This window comes from Diceros bicornis, chromosome 29 (genome assembly GCF_020826845.1).
Source record: "Diceros bicornis minor isolate mBicDic1 chromosome 29, mDicBic1.mat.cur, whole genome shotgun sequence".
NCBI lineage: Eukaryota > Metazoa > Chordata > Mammalia > Perissodactyla > Rhinocerotidae > Diceros > Diceros bicornis.
Genome location: NC_080768.1, coordinates 22,975,338 through 22,994,710, shown reverse-complemented (window position 1 = coordinate 22,994,710; position 19,373 = coordinate 22,975,338). Strand labels below are relative to the sequence as shown.

Below are 19,373 nucleotides of genomic sequence, written 5' to 3'. Positions count from 1 at the left end.
TTGTATGGTTTTCCCCTATAAGATCTTAATGGGGAGAAAAAAAGCATCCCATAATATAAAAACCAGGATAAAAAATTAATCTTAGTACTGGTTCCCTTAAATATTATGGTAAGTCAGAAGAGGGAGATTTAGGATAATTAGACTTCTCTTTTTGGAACATACAAGACTAAGTGTTATGAATCAGATAACAGAGTGTAATTTGTGGTTTGGAGATAGAAGGTTAAAGAAGAGGATAGCAAGATAGGAAAGAGATAAGGTTCAAGTGTCTAATCAAATATATAAACTGAATATTCTTAGAATGAAGTAAAGTTACTTTTTGGGCAAACACCTGTATTTTGGAGGAACACTTATGTTTGTGTGAGTCTTGTGGAAATATTCGAAGGTTAAATTTATAGTGTTGAACGTATTGAGTCACTATCAACATTTCAAGTGTGCATATGGTATCATTTATAAGATTTGATTACTCTCCTGGTTACTAAGATTCATATTCAAATGAAGCAGTCTTGACCAAATTTTCCCTTATTTTATGTAACTGTAGCTGTTAAAACCTTTAAGGATTCTTAGAACTCATCTAGGCCAAAACCTCATTTTATAGGTAGGAACACTAAAACCCACAAAATTTAATTGATTTGCCTTAGGTTAGAGAAAGAACTAGGATTAGAATTCCATTTTCTTTTTCATGGTCTATTGGTTGTACAGGTACTTAAGTTTTATAAATAATATTTTATTATGGTCATGACATAGGATTTCATGAACAAATGTCAGTCACACCATCTTGAAGTTTTTATTTTTAATCTGGATGGAAAAGACTCTTTTTTTTTTTTTGCTGAGGAAGATTCACCCTGAGCTAACATCGGCAGCAAGTCTTCCTCTATTTTGTATGTGGGTCACTCCCACAGCACGGCTGATGAGTGATGTAGGTCTGCACCCGGTTATCCAAACCCATAACCTAGGACACCGAAGCAAAGCATGCCAACCTAACCACTATGCCACCGGGCCAGGCCCCAAGACTATCTTTTTAATACCATTAAATTTTTTGTATTTTATTACTTTGTAATGTTATAACAATGCATTTTTTAATCCACCAACAAATACCTATTTGCCACCTTCAGTCTATTCAGGTAATCTCTTATTTGCATAATTTGTTCTGGACAGTGTATCAGGTGCTGGTATATACTGTGCCTTACATTAATATTAGTGGAGGAAAGGGGTGGGAAATGCTTGAAGCCCTTCCAGTTCTCAAGAAGCTCACAACCTACCTCATTTGTATAATCAGGGTTAACAAACTAACCACATGGCATTTTGGTGTGGGGTAAATGAGATACCACACATAAATCATCTAGTACTCACCAAAGGCTGTGTCCCTCCGGCCCCCTCATCCCCACCTTATATTTTCCCATCTTCTTCACTCAGAACCTTGCTGGTCACAGGTAACATGCAGGTTGACGCTTTAACATTTGACAAAGGTCTAGATGACCAGAAAAAAACAAAACAAAACAAGCATAGTCCTATGATACTAGAATTCTAAAAGTTACGCTGGAAACATTGAATGACGATTTTTCTGGCGTTAGATTGAGTTCATTCAATCGTGTGTAATTAACAAGATAAAAGACACCTTTTGAAAGAAAGAGATTATATGGCTCCATTTTATATTGCAGGGGAGCTAAACACTGAGACTCACTGAGCAACACTGACCGTCTTCTTCCTCTGTATCAGTTCTCAACATTTTTATTCCTTCCACCCTTGCCTGCACAGAGTTGGGTGCATACATGCAATGGTGCATATCTGTAGCCCATTCCTTGCTTGGTAATTTATTTAATTACCCATATGCTTTATGGCTTCAAAGTTAAGAAGCTACTATGATGAGTATTTTTTTTGCTCTAACTTGTCTCATAGATTAGGATTGGAAATAACTATCTTTGAGTAAAGATTCTCAAGTTTTTTGATCTTGATCAGTAACTACCAGGTTCCTGTTTTCCAGCTGTAATATTGTAAGAGATTAATACTTGCGGTACGTCAGAGGAGCCTTAGGTGAGAAAATGAAGTATTTGCAAATATATTTATAGGAACATCTCCTCCTCCTCATTAAAAAATAAGGGCAAGGCCATATTTACTCTTAATTTATCTTTTACTTATATAAATGTATTTATGAAGCAAAATACATTTCTGTTAAAGCACAATAGTAAAAAACACAAAGTATTTATTGCAGGTAACTTTTTAGCTCTTATTTATTTATATATATATTTTCTTTTCTATCTTATTTCCATCCATGATGCAGCATTTTAGCAGTATACTTTATTCAGAGCAGCTAGTCTATTAAACACATCAGGAGTACCTAGCAAAAGGAATGAGAAGCTGTGTTGAGACCGTCATTCCATTGTACGGCAGGAATTCTCCCAGGTTTCATTTCATGGCTCATTGACATCAAGCTGAGATTTAAGATGCAAAGAAATTTCACAAGCAGTATGAAGTCTTCCATATAGATTTTTAACAGTAATACATAAAAGAATTAAAAGTTCTTGTTCTCTTTATGCTACTAGTAATTGTTTGTTGCTTTATTTCTCCTGTTATTTTTATTTTATGGATATCTCTAAAGAAGAAAATTTCTTTTAAAATGGTAGACTGATGAAAATTATCAGTAAAAGTTAAAAAGAAGCCATTTTATAATAATTTCTGATTTGATTTTCACTTGGCACAAGAAGCCATTTTATAATAATTTCTGATTTGATTTTCACTTGGCACAGTCTACTGATATTTTTTAATCCATGTATTTATTCCATGTATTATTTTATACTTTGCCTGTATATTTTTCCCTTTATGCAAAAAAATGTAATTTCCAGATGGTTAGTTTTTGTTTAAGATGGTTGCCTTTTGGTTTTCTCCTCCTAATATAGTAAACCAGATCATTAGATGCAATTGCTATATACAAAATTTTGTTGAAAAAACCTCAGAAAAAACAGATGGAGTCATTTGATGTCATAGGTTATAGATTCATATTTACTAAGAATAAGATTTTTATCCCTATTAGTAGTGTTTTATTTTCTCAGTACTTTATTTAGGGGAAAAAAAAGAAAGAACAATCCTAAGTAGTCCATGAGAGAAAACTATATAAAAGAGAAATGAGGGACCAGCCCCGTGGCCTAGTGGTTAAGTTGGGCACGCTGCACTTCAGTGGCCCAGATTCAGCTCCTGGACGCAGACCTACAGCACTCATCAAGCCATGCTGTGGCAGCAACCCACGTACAAAATAGAGGAAGCCTAGCACAGATGTGAGCTCAGGGCGAATCTTTCTCAGCAAAAAAAAAAAAGAATAAATATTATGACATTTAAATATAGAATATGTGAACTGTCTAATAATAACTTATGTAATCCTTTACATTTTTCCCAGTAAGAATTCATTTTTTTTACTTTTCATTTAGTTGTTTCAACACAAATATAAGATATTTGCTATTTACAAGAAGGTAGACTGATAGGAAAATAATTGTAATCCAGTGTGACAGATGCTATAATCAGTGCTTGGAAGCAGCAAGAGAAGAAGGAACAACTAGATGCCCAGAGAAGTTGAACTGACTTTTCAGCTGGGATTTTTATTTTAATTTTTTTTGGTGAGGAAGATTGGCCCTGAGCTAACATCTGTTACCAATCTTCCTCTTTTTGCTTGAGGAAGATTGTCCTTGAGCTAACACGCGTGCCTCTTTTTCTTCTATTTTTTGTGTGGAACACCACCATAGTATGGCTTGATGAGCAGTGTGTAGATCTGTGCCCAGGATCCAAACCCACGAACCCCAGGCTGCTGTAGTGGAGTGCCTGGACTTGACCAGTACACCACTGGGCTGGCCCCTCAGCTGGGTTTTGATACAATAGAAAAAGGAGTTTCCCAGATGGAGAATGGGTAAGGGAGAGTATTCCAGGAGAAGGTACAACAGGTACCAAAACATAAAATGAGAGAGAATATTCAGAAATTGTGAAGGGGAAATTGATGAAAGTTTACTTTAGCTGCATAATGAAAATCTTCCCAGACCCTGCTAAGAAATTTGGACCTTATCTGAATTCACCAAGATATGATCTATGTGTGTCAGTGGATACAGGACACATGAGTTCTAGGATTGGCTTTACTGTCAACTGTATAAACTCTGACCTGTCCCCTAACTCGCCACATCCTTTAAGTACTGGGATCTCAAGATGACATGAGATAAATATTAGTAAATGTGCTAATATAAAAGGTAAAGGTTATACTAGCAATAATAATAATTTTAAAATATTTTAAAGTATATGTATTATAAAGATCACATTTGCTTTTCTTATGAGAAAAATATTTGTTTTCCAGTTGTTATGAAAGAGTATGATTTTATTCTGCATTTGTTTTCAATCTGTGATAAAGATTTTTATTTTATTTTAATGTATTATATCCAAGGAGAAACATGCTATAGAAGAAAATTAATGATGAATGCAAGTTGAAGATAATTTTAGATTTAGATCCCTTCAGTCTTCTATGGTTTGCTTTTTTCAACATCTATTCTCATTTTTCTCTAAATTGACAATCCTGATTCTCTTCCTAGGAGCAACAGTAAACTTAACATCGTGTGTACTTGAGAATGGATTATAATGTAATGCAAATGTATTTGTCACTAGTTAAGTAGGATGCTCAGTGCCTCTGGGTATTATTTATAATTTACACAAATAGCAGCTCCTGTTTTATGTGGGATCATATCAATATTTTGACTTTTTAAGCAGTAAGGTCCTTGACAGGATCAGCACAGAAACTGTGGAGTGTGCACAGCATTGGAAGTATATAGTGCTATGAAACTAATCAATACAAATGTGCAAAGCAGTACATGAACTAGACCAGGGGTGTGTGTGTGCGTGTGTGTGTGGGCAGGCAGGCCTAGGCATTAACAAACTCAGAACAGTAGAACAAGTCTCAGAAACATTATAGTTTTCCACTACATATTTGCATCTCTTATTCTCTTTTAATGTTGGGAATCTTCAGTAAGGCACAGCCGAATGACTACACCCATCCGTTTAATGGCAGAAAAGCCTCTGTTATTCCAGAGTTAGACATAGAATAATTTGTAGGGGTTTTCAAGATTAGCCATTCAGCCTTCTACCCAGTGGAGGAAGCCCTACACATCAACCCTGATAGATGACCGTCTAGCTTCTTCCTCTGTCTATAAACTAATCCTGTATCTAAAAATTTGAGTTACAAGTATGATTTTTTCTCAGATGATAAGTATTATGTAGGCTCTTTTTTAGCCAAAACTGGTGTTTTCATTAATATAATGGAACTTAAGCTAAATAATTCTCTGTACGCAAAGGCCTTAAGTTAAAAAGGTATCTTTAAATAAAAGAGAGGGAGGCTTGGCAAGTTTAAAGTCATTTTAGTTTAATTCATGTATTAATTACAGCCATCAAGTTTAAAGTAGGGTCACAGTCACTTCTTGGTGAAGCCTAGAAAACTCGCTTTTGCAGGAAATGTTCTGAGGATGAGATCACACTTGTTTCCTGATCCTATTGCTTTCTAATAAAATATTTACCTTGGGGTTGTACAGAACCCGTATCTGGTAATCTCTTTGCTTTAAAATTTCTCTTTGGGGTCATATGCACAAGGGTTTACTAAGTTTTGCATTTCTTTATTTTCAAGTAAGAATAGAGCTAACATGCTCTCAGATATAATGGTTTATAGTATCTCTGGCACTGCATTAGATTCTTTATAGCAGGAGTTGGCCAACTAGGACCAGTGAGGACCAAATCCAGCCTACTGTTTTTATAAATAAATTTTTATTGGGACATAGCCACACATATCTATTTATGTATTGTCTATGATTACTTTGCACTGTAACAGTAGAGCTGAGTAGTAGCAATACACAAGACAGCTTGCATAGCCGAAAATATTTGCTTTCTGGTCCTTTACAGAAAAAATTTGCAAACAACTGCTTTGTAGGATGTGGTCAATAAAGAATACAAAATCCTGCAACCTCATTACCCCAAGACAGTTGATATTAACTTTTTATTATCTTTCTTTCCCTGCATTTCTCTTCTTTATTATTTTTAGAGATGAGATTATATTGTTTATGTACATTTTATTTTTATTTGACATCAAAAATTATTTTTATGCCTAGCATAAAGATACTTTATGTTAAAATAGAACTAGCTATCTTGTTTCTTGTTAGTTCTCTCTCAATATCATTTTCATCTAACAGTGTGATAGCATCCTACTTCATTTCTTTTAATGCTTTTTTGGTTTGCAACTTCTACTCACTAGCTTTGTGGCTTTGAACAAGTTATTCAGACTTTTCTGGGCTTCAGTTTCCTTATTTGTAAACTGAGGATAATAATGATATGTGTGTCAAAGATTAGTTGGTAATGGGTAAGATCATGAACAAACAAAGTTGCTGCTCTTTTGGGACTAACATTGTAGTGGTGGGAGAAAGACAGAAGTAAATAAAAAAATATATAGAATCTGAAACTTCTTTCAAAAACAGTGTTATGGAGAAAAACAAAGGATAAGGGAAGTGAGAGATTGGAGGAGGCTTCTCTGATGTCGTTTGAGCAGAAACCTGAAGGAAGTGAGGGAGTGAGTTTCATGGACATCTAGGGGAAGAGCATTTCGAGCAGGGGAATATCAAGTGCAAAGATCCTGAGGCAGAGGGGTTCGTGTCTTGTTGGAAGAATAGCTGGGACAAGAATGAGAGCAGACAAGGGCAGAGAAGCTTAGGCATTGAGTCACTCATACATTACAAATTATATATGGCCTTGAGGCCATTTTAAGGTCTTTAGATTTTACTCAGAGTGAAATGGAAAGTTGTTAAGAGTGTTCTGAGCAGAACGACATTACCTGACTTCCTTTAAAAATATTAGAAAAACGAGCTAGAGAATGTTTTTAAGACTTAGGGGTAGGAATTAATTTCATAACCAAGAAACAATAACCAAAACTCATAAAGGAAAAGATTAACAATTTGGGCCACATTAAAATGAAAACCTTCTGCCTGACAAGACAATTTAAAAGAGAACAGAGTGACATGAGTTTCCTGGCAGTATGAGTCATTCCTTTTTTCTCTCTCCCTTGATTTGCAAGTAATTAGACATCCATAACCAAAGTACCGGTCCACAACACACTAGAACACCTGGGAGATCCACCCACCTGTGCATCTGAAAGTGGGTGGCTAGGACCTCTGAGGGAACTGTGGATCCAAAGGAGTCAGTGAGCCTGCCCCACTCCTGCTTGCCACCATCAAATAGTCTGGAGGGTGCAAAACTGGGTGGATACTCACAGGAGATAGAAAATTTATGGAGGTCCAGCCAGGCTGACGAGAGAATCCGACAAACCATTGGAGCGAGATGGAGATGACTTTGTAGGCAGAGGAGAGGGAGAAACATGCTGAGGCAGCCCCCCTTTTGCCCCAGGGAAACACTGCTATGCGCTGGGCTTTTGAGGGAGGCAGTAGCTACCTCTCAGGCAGAGGAGGTAGAAAGCAAAAGTGGTAAGGGACAGACTGCCCAGCAGGGCAGATTGCACCTGGAGGGACTGTTTTCTCTCTAGCAACACCTGGATCTGAGGAGGGATGCTCATGACTAGGGGGAGGGAGAGGAAAGAGAGGGAGGCAGACAAGAACACCAAAGGTCATTGAAGGAACACGTTTCCTGCTGTCTGCTCCAGGGTTTCAGCAGCAGGCCTACCCGCGGACCTCTGGGATTCCCCTACTCAAGGATCCTCCTAGGGCCAAGGGCACACCTCCAAAGTCCCAGGTGCTAAGCCCACACCTTCCCCCACTCTGCCACCAGCATTTTTTTTAAACACCAGCTCTTTTTACACATGCACTTCCAATGCTATCAGCGAGAGCCAGCTCCAGCAAGAAAAACCAAAAACTTGTGCTATAGCCCCACCTTCTGGGAAACAAAAGTTTCTAATTGACAGCCTGATGAACTATAACATAGCAAACAACTAAGAAAAGTGTGTGCTACTGCAGATGGGACGGCAGAGCCATATTTCATCAAACACTAAGAAGAATCACAGTAATATGATATCACAAAAAGAAAATAATAATTCTCCAGCAACTGAACTTCAAGACATGGAATGTTGAGGTCTAACTGATGAAGAATCCAAAATAGCTGTTATGAAGAAATTCAGTGAGCTACAGGAAAACTCAGAAAGGCAATTTGATGAAATCAAGAATAAAATTAATGAACAAAAGGAGTTCTTTACCAAAGTGATTGAAATTACAAAAAAAAAAAACCAAACAGAAGTTCTGGAGTTGTAGAATTCGATGAATTCTTGAGATGATGAATTCATTAGAAAGCATAGAAAATAGGGAGATCATGTTTAAGAAAGAATAAGAAATTTGGAGGATAAGAATTTAGAAATGATTCAGTTGGGAGAGAGATCTAAGATTTTTAAAAAGTGAAGAAAACCCTAAGAGAGCTATCAAATTCTATCAGACAAGCAAATATAAGAATAATTGGCATGCTAGGAGGAAAAGAGGGAGAGAAGGGGGCAGAAAGTTTACTTAAAGAAGTAATAGCTGAGAACTTCCCAAACCTAGGGAAGGAACTGGACATACAAGTCCATGAATCTAAGAGAATATCTGATTATTATCTCAGTGTAAATAGACCTTCTCCAAGACACGTTATAATGAAACTATCTAAAACCAACAATAAAGAAAGAATCTTAAAGGCAGCCAGGAAAAAAAGTAACCTACAAAGTAAGCCCCATTAGGCTATCAGTAGATTTTTCAGCAGAAACTACAGGCTAGGAGAGAGTGGAATGACATATTCAAAGTATTGAAAGAAAAAATTGCCAGCCAAGAATATTTTATCTAGCAAAATTGTCCTTCAGATATGAAGAAGAAATAAAGGCTTTCCAAAACAAAAGCAGAAGGAGCTCACCATCTGCCTTGCAAGAAATGCTGAAAAGAGTTCTTTAGGCTGAAAAGACACTCATTAATGACACACACAAGAAAGGGAAAGTACACACAAAACTGTGATAAAGGTGATAAATAATCAGAATTAGAAAACTGCAACTCTATATTAAAATAGTGTGTTTACCACTTAATTATAGTATAAAGGTTGAAGGAAAAGAGCATTAAAAATAATTTATAGCTACTATCATTTGGTAATGAATGCACAGCATAGAAAGAGATAATTTGTGACATTGAAAGGATAAAGGAAGAGAAGTAAAAGGGTGGAAACTTTATAGGCAAATGAAGTCAAGATAGTCTGTTTTCTGCTGATAGCATCTTATCCATTGAAAACCACCAGTTTACAAAGGTAGACAGAACAGGGGGAAATCAACAATGGAGGTACAAAAACAACCAGAAGGCAAAAGATAAAATGGCAGTGGTGAGTCTTCACATATCGGTAATCACACTACATGTAAATGGATTGAACCCAGCAGCCCAAAGGCACAGACTGACTGAATGGATTAAAAAAAAAACAAGACCCAACCATATACTGCCTACAGGAGGCCCATTTCAGCTATAAAGACACACATAGACTCAGAATGAAGAGATGGAGAAAGAGGCAAATGGAAACTAAAAGAAAATGGAGGTAGCTGTACTTATATCAGAAAAAATAGACTTCAAACCACAAATGGTAACAAGAGACAAAGAAAGTCATTATATGATGATAAAAGGTCAGCACATCAAGGAGATATAACAATTGGAAATATACATGCACCCAACAAAGGAGCACCGAAATATATTAAGCAAATACTAACTGATCTAAAGGGGGAAATAGACAACAATACAACAACAGAAGGGGACTTTATTACTCCACTATCAGCCATGGATACATCATCTAGACAGAAAAACAAGGAAACATTGCAATTGAACCATACTTTAGACCAAGTGGACTTGACAGACATATGTAGAACATTTCATCCAACAACAGAAGAATACATATTGTTCTCAATTACACCTGAAACATTTTCCAGGGTAGATCGTGTGAAGGACACAAAACAAGTCTTAGCAAATTTAAGAAGACTATAATTATGCCAACTATCTTTTTTTACCACAATGGTATGAAACTAGAAATCAACAACAAGAGGAATGCTGGAAAAACTGCAGATGTGTGGAAACAAAACCAGACACTTATGAACAACCAATGGGTCAAAGAAGAAATCAAAAGAGAAATAAAAATATATCTTGTAACAAATGAAAATGGAAATACACATACCAGATTCTATGGCATGCTGCAAAAGGAGTTCTGAGAATCAAGTTTATGGCAATAAATGAATATATTAAGAAATTAGATCTCAAATAAACAACCTAACTTTACTGTTCAGGAAACTAGGAAAAGAAGAATAAGTTAAGCCCAAAGTTAGCAGAAGGAAGGAAGTAAGGATCAGAGCAGAAAAGAATGAAATAGACACCAGAAAAACAATAGAAAGGATTGACAAAAGTAACAGCTGGTTCTTGGAAAAGGTAAACAAAATTGACAAAACTTTAGCTAGACTAAGGAAAGAGGAAGACTCAGATAAAATAAGAACTTAAAGAGGAGACATTACAACTGATACTACAGAAATACATAGGATCTTAAGAGACTACTATGAACAGTTACATGCCAACAAATTACATAATACAGCAGCAGAAGTGGATACATTTTCTGGAAACACACAACCTACCAAGACTAAATCAGGAAGAAATAGGAAATCTGAACAGGCCAATAATGAGTAAAGTGATCAAATCAGTAATCAAAACCTCTCCCAAGAGAAAAACCCCAGGACTAGATGGCTTCACTTGAGAATTCTACCAAACATTTAAAGAAGAATTAACACCAATCCTTTTCAAACTCTTCCAAAAAATTGAGGAGAAGGGAAGATTTCCAAACTTGTTCTTTGAGGCCAGCATTACCCTGATATGAAAACCAGATGAGGACACCATAACAAAAGAAAACTATAGACCAATATCCCTAATGAAACTAGATGCAAAAATTCTCAACAAAATATTAGCAAACAAATTCAAGAACACATAAAAAAGGATTATACACTATGACCAAGTGGGGTTTATCCCTGGGATGCGAGGATGGTTCAACATATGCAAATCAATGAAGGTAATACATAATGTCAATAAAATGAAAGATAAAAATCACACGATCATCTCAATAGACATAGAAAAAGCATTTGACAAAATACAACGTCGTTTCATGATAAAAATCCTCAACAGATTGAGTCTACTCAGAACATACCTTAACGTAGTAAAGGCCATGAACGAGAAACCCACAGCTAACGTTATACTCAATGGATAAAAACGGAAAAGTTCTCCTTTAAGATCAGGAATAAGACAAGCGTGCCCACTCTCACTACTCTTATTCAATATAGTACTGGAAGTCCTGGCAGAGCAATTAGGCAAGACAAAGAAATAAAAGGCATCCAGATCAGAAAGGAAGAAGCAAAACTGTTGCTATTTGCAGATGATATGATCTTATATTTTGAAAATTCCAAAACTCAACCAAAAAACTGTTGGAATTAATCAACAATTTCAATAAAGTTGCAGGATACAAAATCAACATACTGAAATCAGTTGCATTTTTATACACTAATGATGAAACATCTGAAAAAGAAATGAAGAAAACTATCCCATTCACAACAGCATCAAAAACAGTAAGATCCTTAGGAGTAAATTTAACCGAGGAAGTGAAAGATGTATACAACAAAAACTACAGGACTTTGCTGAAAGAAATCAAAAGACACAAACAAATAGAAAGACATCCGTGTTTGTGGATAGAAGAATTAATGTTGTTAAAAATGTCTACTCCCCAAAGGCATCTACACATTTAACACAATCCCCATCAAGATATTAAAGGCATATTTTTCACGGAAATAGAAAAAACGATCATAAAATTTGTATGGAACCACAAAAGACCCTGAATAACCAAAGCAATCCTGAGGAAAAAGAACGAAGCCAGAGGTATCATACTCCCAGATTTCAAATTATACTACAAGGCTATAGTAATAAAAACAGTATGGGATACTGGCACAAAAATGGACATATAGACCAATGGAGCAGAATAGACAGCCCCAAAATAAACCCCTGCTTATTAGGTCAATTGATATTCAATAAGGGAGCTAAGAGCACTCATTGGGAAAACAATAGTCCCTTCAACAAGTGGTATTGGGAAAACAGGATAAACTCATGCAGATCAATGAAATTGGACCCCTATCGTATCCCACTCACAAAAATTAACTCAAAATGGACCAAAGACCAACATAAGAGCTGATACTATAAAACTCCTAGAAGAAAACGCAGGGAAGAAGCACCTAGACATTGGTCTTGGCAATGATTCTTTGGATATGTCACAAAAACACAAACAACAAAAGCAGAAAGTCAGCAAAGGGGACTACACCAAACTTAAAAGCTTCTACGCGGCAAAAGAAACAATCAACAAAATAAAAAGGCAACCTACAGAATGGGAGAAAACTTTTGCAAACCATATGTTGGATAAGGGTTAATATCCAAAATAAGAACTCATGCAACCTCATAACAAAAAAAACAGCAGTCCAAATAAAAATGGACAGAAGAGCTAAATAGACATTTTTACGAAGAAGACATCCAAATAGCTAACAGATACGTGACAAGATGCTCGACATCGCTAATCATCAGGGAAATGCAAATCAAAACCACAATAGGTTATCACCTCGCACCTATTAGAATGACTATTATCTATCAAAAAGACAACAAATAAGTGTTGACAAGGATGTAGAAAAAAGGGAACCATTAGTAGGGATGTAAATTGGTACAGCCACCATAGAAAACAGTATGGAGGTTCTTCAAAAATTAAAAATAGAGCTACCGTGTGATCCTGCAATTCCACTTCTGGGTATTTATCCGAAGAAAATGAAAACAGTAATTCGAAAAGATACATGCACCCCTGTGTTCACTGCAGCATTATTTACAATAACCAAGATATGGAAACAACCTAAGTGTCCACTGATAGATGAATGGATAAAGAAAATGTGAGGTAGATGTAGATATATACAGTGGAACGTTATTCAGCCAAGAGAAAGAAGGACATCCTCTATTTGTAACAACATGAATGGACCTTGAGCACATTATGCTAAGTGAGATAAGTCAGAGAAAGACACGTACTGTATGATATGAATTATATGTGGAATCTAAAAAAGCCAAATTTGTAAAAACAGAGTAAAATAATGGTTACCAGGGGTAGGGGGTTGGGAGATAAGACAGATGTTGTTTAAGGGTACAAACTTAGAACAGGTAGCGAATAAACCAGAGATCTAATACACAGTATAATGAATATAGACAACAGTATCGTACTATAATCATCAAACTTGCTAAGACACTAGAACTTGATTATTCTATCCACTGAAAAGAAAGGATAATTATATAATGTGATAGAGGTGCTATCACTACTATGGCAATCATATTACAATATGTATATGTAGCAAAGTAACATGTTGCACATCTTAAATTTACACAGTGTTATATGTCAACTATATTCAGTTAAAAAAAAAGAGAGAGGGCTTCTATTGCAAAATAGTTAAGAGCCAACAGGCTTTGGACTCAGATAGCCTGGGCTTGAAGTCTGGCTCCAGAATTAACACTCTGTCCCAGTTATTTAACCTCTGTAAGTTTCGTTATTCCTATTTATAAATAAGAATAAAACAGTGTCCCCCTCACAGCATTTTTAAGGGGCTTAGGGAGAGGAATCCATGTAAAGTTCTTAGCCCAGTTGCCTGCACATAGTTGGGGTAAATAAATGTTGGTTATTACTATTAAATAAGTAGATAAGTAGATAAATAATAACACATAAAGTAGGAGAATCTGTATGCAACACTTCAATCAATTCATATCCAGAAAAAAATGAGGCATTCTACAAATTAAAAAAAAAAAAGGTAAATGCGCTTATGGGAAAATGGGAAAAAAATAAAAATAAACAAGCCGTATACCAAAGATTAAACAAAAAAAGAATAATGAACAGATGAAAAGATGCTCAGACTCACTATTAATATAGATCCCCATGCATCAGTTTGATAAAATCAGTAGTTTGGCAGTACTATATTGGTGAGATGTAAGAAAAATACAGTATGATTGTACCTAGTAAATTTGAAAATACACATGCACAGCCTGTCAAAAACTCTACCTCTATGTGTAGACGCTAGAGAAAATAACTGTACACCTACATGTAAAAAGATATTCTTTGTGGGAATATTTGTAATAGCAAACATTTGGAAACAGTTGCTCATCAGTAAGATAAAGCAATAAAATGTGGTATACTCTTATGAAAATCCTATACATAATTTTCTGTCACAACATTGTTTGAATTTGTGTGAAATTTTAAAGCAATTCCAATAAGAATTGTTGCTCATATAGTTTTCACGTTGTAACAATTTACAAAGGGAGAATAGTAAAAATGACATGAAGATATATTAATAGGGATGAGGTACTCTTGGGTGACATAGTTAATATCCAATGAAATGTACTTTTCCCTGAGATCTTGTCTATGTATGTGTGTTTAAAACACATACCTTTGTGCACACGGGTGTTTATGTGTATAAAATTTTACCTTGAGAACATTTTCATATATGGTTTACTCTCATTAAAATTTTAAAGGATTTAATTTTGTAAACCTTATTTTCCCCAGAAATACAAATAGTGCCATTTTCTCCATGATTTTATTAATGGAATTTTAGAAGCTGCCTAGCAAATGGAGGTATTAAAATGAGTATTTGTTTTGTATATGATATCTACATAAAAATCATTTTTAAATGTCATTTATATTTTGAATATTTGCAAAAAATATTTTGTCATAGTTAAAATAATCTGTTAATTCTATATGAATTTTCAGTAGATCTAATATGTATATTTAAATGTGTGGATTAAAATTTATACATGAATATTAAAGGGTGTTACCAGAGAATGATGAAAGGGGAAACCTAATTTAACTCCTTATTAAGGATCTATATCATTCACATTAGTCTGCTCCAGTGAACTAAGTTAAGCAGTAGAAATTCCCTACATGTGAACAGTTTGAGTGATACAAGCCTTTAATTTGTTTTCCATCATTTTATTATTAGCAATGCCCTATGACTATGGACTCGGGGGCATTTATGTCAGTAGATTGTCCAAAACACCTTAAGAATAAGGAATCCTTGAAGTCCACAGACTGTCATACTGGTGGTATGAAACATTCATTCTCTCACATCATCCTTTTCAGGCCGTCACTACATGAGTGAAACTTAAGGAATTCAGTAATTATCTAAATTTCAGTGGTTTTCAAACTGTGTATCATGGATCCCTAAAAGTTCAGTGGTACTATATGGTAGATATGTGTGTTGGGCAAGGTGGCTGGGGGTTAGTATTGCATAGGGCTGGTAGCGGCTTTTTCTCTTGTATACATTAGGCTTCCAACCAAGATTGGTTGGTTGGTTGGTTTTTTTCCTCCAGAAAGGGTTCCATAAGGGGTTGCTATAAATAAATAGAATAGATTGAAAACCATTTGTGTAGAGAGCTCAGTGTAAACGTGAATGCCTGACTGGAGAAGTCAGACATTTATTATTATCCAGAAGTTGGATAACATGGTCATGCAGACAGACTCAAATATAAATACTATTATTATTTATTATTTCTGGTTATTTCTAACCAGAAAACAGACTGGAAATATTTACTCTGCAGAATTTCATCTGAGCTCCTCCACTTGATTGTACAGATACAGCCAGACAACATCCTTTGAGCTTTCTCTATTTGGAATAGAAGACACTTTGTAGAGACATCCTGCACAGGAGACTGATTGATGCTGGTCCTACACATACAGCAGTGGAAATGAACACAAGGAAATCATAATAAAATTACTTAAGCAAATGGAGGAATTTTTGGGCTAAAATTATTTTTTTTCACTTTTTAATCCATTAGTCATTTGGGCAGAATACTTAATAAATATATTTCCAGAATTGATGAGTTCTTAAATTTTAACATTAGTCCATATCAAAAATGTTTTATTAACATGGCCAAGAATGTTCTTATAAAGGTGAAAAGTCCCATCATTTTCTTAAACCTTAGGTTCTTTCAGTATGGCATGACTACACCCAAGCAGACATGAAGTATGGAAGTAATTTTGTATTCTCATTCTTAAAATGTCAATTAACTGAATAGATCAAGATCCTGCTAAGGTCGTTAGACTGTTTTATTATAATGTGCTTGTTTGCTTTTGTAAGACTTGTAATTGAATACCAAAAAATTGCCAAGTAACAATACTTGACCTTAATAAAGATTTCTTAAAAAAAATAGTCTATGAAACAACACATTAGAAGTCAAGAAAAAGAAAGCTATGCACATAAACACTCACTGTGAAAATGGGGGGGAAATCATGCTAATATATTCTAATTTTCCATGATTGCCAATGAAATGTATCACTGTGACTGTAACTAGTGCATATCTTGATGCATAATGTGAAATGTCATAACTGGTTTTGGGAGTTCATATAATTCATATGCGCTATGAACCTCCTGGAACTTAAGAGCATTTAGAATTAGACTTTCAAAATATCACAAGTTGAAGTTTCAGGTTATATATTTTAAAAATTAAGGCATATTTAAATACATAAAGAATTGCAGTTTTATGTTAAATAAAAAGACTAAATTGTATTTACCTCTGTGTGCATTTGTAATTTAACCATTCTGGAATGGAACACATTGTGTTCAGATCCAGAAAAATTAATAGATTTTATTTGCATCTATTTCTACTGTTTCCTTGACAACTGCTATAGATGCTGCTATCACCATGGGGATGGTTCTTCTAAATGAAGCGGCAACATCCAAAGGAGATGTTGGAAAAAGACGGAGTAAGTCTCTCTGTTGCTATTTTTGTAATTTTGTTTTAGTCTTAAGATTCATTTAAATCAAATGGAAAATATGTAAAAGTGCTTTGTAAACAAACTTCTGAAGAAGTGTTCTGGTTTAAGGAAGGTTGTGGTGTTTTTTTATTTTCTTCTATTTCTTGGATGTGTTTGCAAGTACTTAAAAATATATTTCTTCCAAAACAGAAATAGGTGATTTTTTTGTGGAATTGCGTATAAATGAGAGCTGTTATTCACCCTTGTCAGGGGGACACTGACCATCTCTACTAAAGCTGGTCTCTCTGTAGTGACATCCACCCCACAGGGAGAGATGGAAAATTCTGTGGGCAGAGTCTTCAAGATTTTGTTGGCAATTGATATGTTCCCTATGCCGCAAGAATCAGGTATGCATTCAAGGACTGACTCAGGCAGAGAAGTTTTCACATACATTTTGTACGCTAAAATATTATAATACCTTCCAATTACCTCCAGACCTCCTTTTATCAACATTTAAAAAGAAGGCATCTCTTGATACTATCTTTTCCAGGGTCTTTGCCTTTTCCAATGATATTCCAAGATTTACAACCCCACCAAGTTCCAGCATTACGTTTTTAAGCAAGCTGTGTCTTGTCCTTTGATGGAACTATTTGTCTCAGGGGATTGTAGGAAGAAATACATTTTTGCAAAGTAACAAATTTGGGCAGAAAAAGGTAAGAGCACATAGGAGAAATCTTCTGCCCTGAAGAACATAGGTTAGAAAAGGATGGAGGACCTTAAACTCAGTATTTTCTGCCTCATACATTTTTATAATTAATATCAAGTCCCTATGTGATTTTATGATTATACTTCCACAAACCTATAAGTAACTTTGTTCTCAATGTGTTTTGCATTTCTGAACCCTTTTCAAAGCCCAGAATTTATGTATGAGGAGCGTGGGTATCTGAAAAAGACTAATAATTTATTAAGTTTAAAATAAAAATCTAGACTTATTTTCTTTATGGAATTTTCACTAGAGAGGCATGTAGGTAAGTAAATCATAGTGACTTCTAAATACTTAGGTGTCTCAAGTGTCAAAATGTTTTGGATGTAATATACAGTGTAGTCTACCCTCTGTTTTCCCATGATGCTGTCTACAGACCATTGTGAAGAAACCACAGAAGAAATGAACACATTACTTTGTTTAGATAGGCACTGTTCAGAATATCATTTTATGATATGTCTTTTGAATAAATGTGATGTTTTGGGGATTGACAAATAATGTTTATGAGGACAAATTCTTATGTGATTATATATTTGTCATATATCCTGTTGTATAAGTAAGAAAGAAATATGTAGTAATTTTTTAATCTCACAATCTTTATGATATTATAAAAGCACTGCTTCCAACTTTCCTCTTGGTAGGTATTTCTGTATTTATCACTGCAACCCCCACCCACTGCCAGGTTATTTACTTGTGTGTATGTGTGTGTGTGCGTGCGTATGTGAGAGAGAAAAAGGAAATATATCTTTAAATTATTCCTTTTTGATTCTAGTGTGATTTTTATTTTTGATATAATACAACTACTGTGATTATTATTGCCCGGGTCAGAATGCTTCTGTGTCGTCATAGTGTTTTCTTCTTCAAAGTATGTTATCTTGTGTGGGCTATAGTGGTTCATTTAGTGGTTACTGACCCTTCACTCGATTCCTCTCCCTTCCCCATATGCACAATGGTACTTGAGTAGCGTTATTTTGTTCCACTGCATAGAATCAGTTAAATAGATTCTGTTTTACTTGTCACGTATCACGAGCCTCATTTCCCATTGACCACAACCAAATGAGCTACTAAAAGCGGCAAAGAGAATGAAGAGTGTTTTATTTGGCTTCTGAAAAATTTTTTTTAAAAAGGGGAGAGAGAGGAAAGAATGAAGTGTTGAGTGAAAATACCAAATGTGGGAAAGTATCAAGTAAAGCATCATATAATTAATTCTAGGTTTAGTAAGATTGTAAGCGGAGTTGTTAATATGCTGTATCTAGTGCCTGAGTTGAATATTCTACAATTTTAAAAAAAAAAGGTGTTTTTCATTTTGTGATATTCCGCAACCTATTTTTTGCTTTATTTTCTGCCAGTATTCATTTGAAGTTCAACTGCATGAGTGTTGTCTGAAATGAAATGTCACAGAGGCTGCAATTGAATGCTATTAAGCACTTATGACTTTCCACAATTTGTGCTCAAAATTGAGAATGATATTCGTACAGAGCTGAATGAAAACTCACTGATGGATTTCTAACCCATGTGTTGACAATGCCATATCTTATCTACTCCCTAGTTTCCAGGATTTAATTAAACCTGATCTCGTTTAGATGCCAGAAGATTTTTTTAAATTATATTTCATCATTATAGAGATATACGGAACTGTTTAATTTTCCTTGTCTTCTTCTGCCTTAGTGTATTTAATCTCTTTTCTCTTGTCTTCCCCTTTCTTTTATAATTAATTATTTTGGATATTTTTCAGTGTTTTTAAAGAACTCCCTGAAACTAACGAAAGGATACAAGTATTGTGCAAATGTTTAATTCTTAAGAAATGTTTAGATATTTCTTATTA

The 19,373-nt window shown here is 35.0% G+C and overlaps 1 protein-coding gene across 6 annotated transcripts in view; it reads left to right on the top strand.

Moving 5' to 3' along the window:
• TUSC3 (tumor suppressor candidate 3) overlaps nt 1-19,373 on the top strand; it is a 412,886-nt gene that overhangs the window by 377,752 nt on the left and 15,761 nt on the right. For all 6 annotated transcript variants that reach the window (XM_058525099.1, XM_058525101.1, XM_058525102.1 and 3 more), the window contains one exon: nt 16,720-16,794. In XM_058525099.1, coding sequence (XP_058381082.1) covers nt 16,720-16,794 — 75 coding nt within the window. The remainder of the gene's footprint in view (nt 1-16,719; nt 16,795-19,373) is intronic.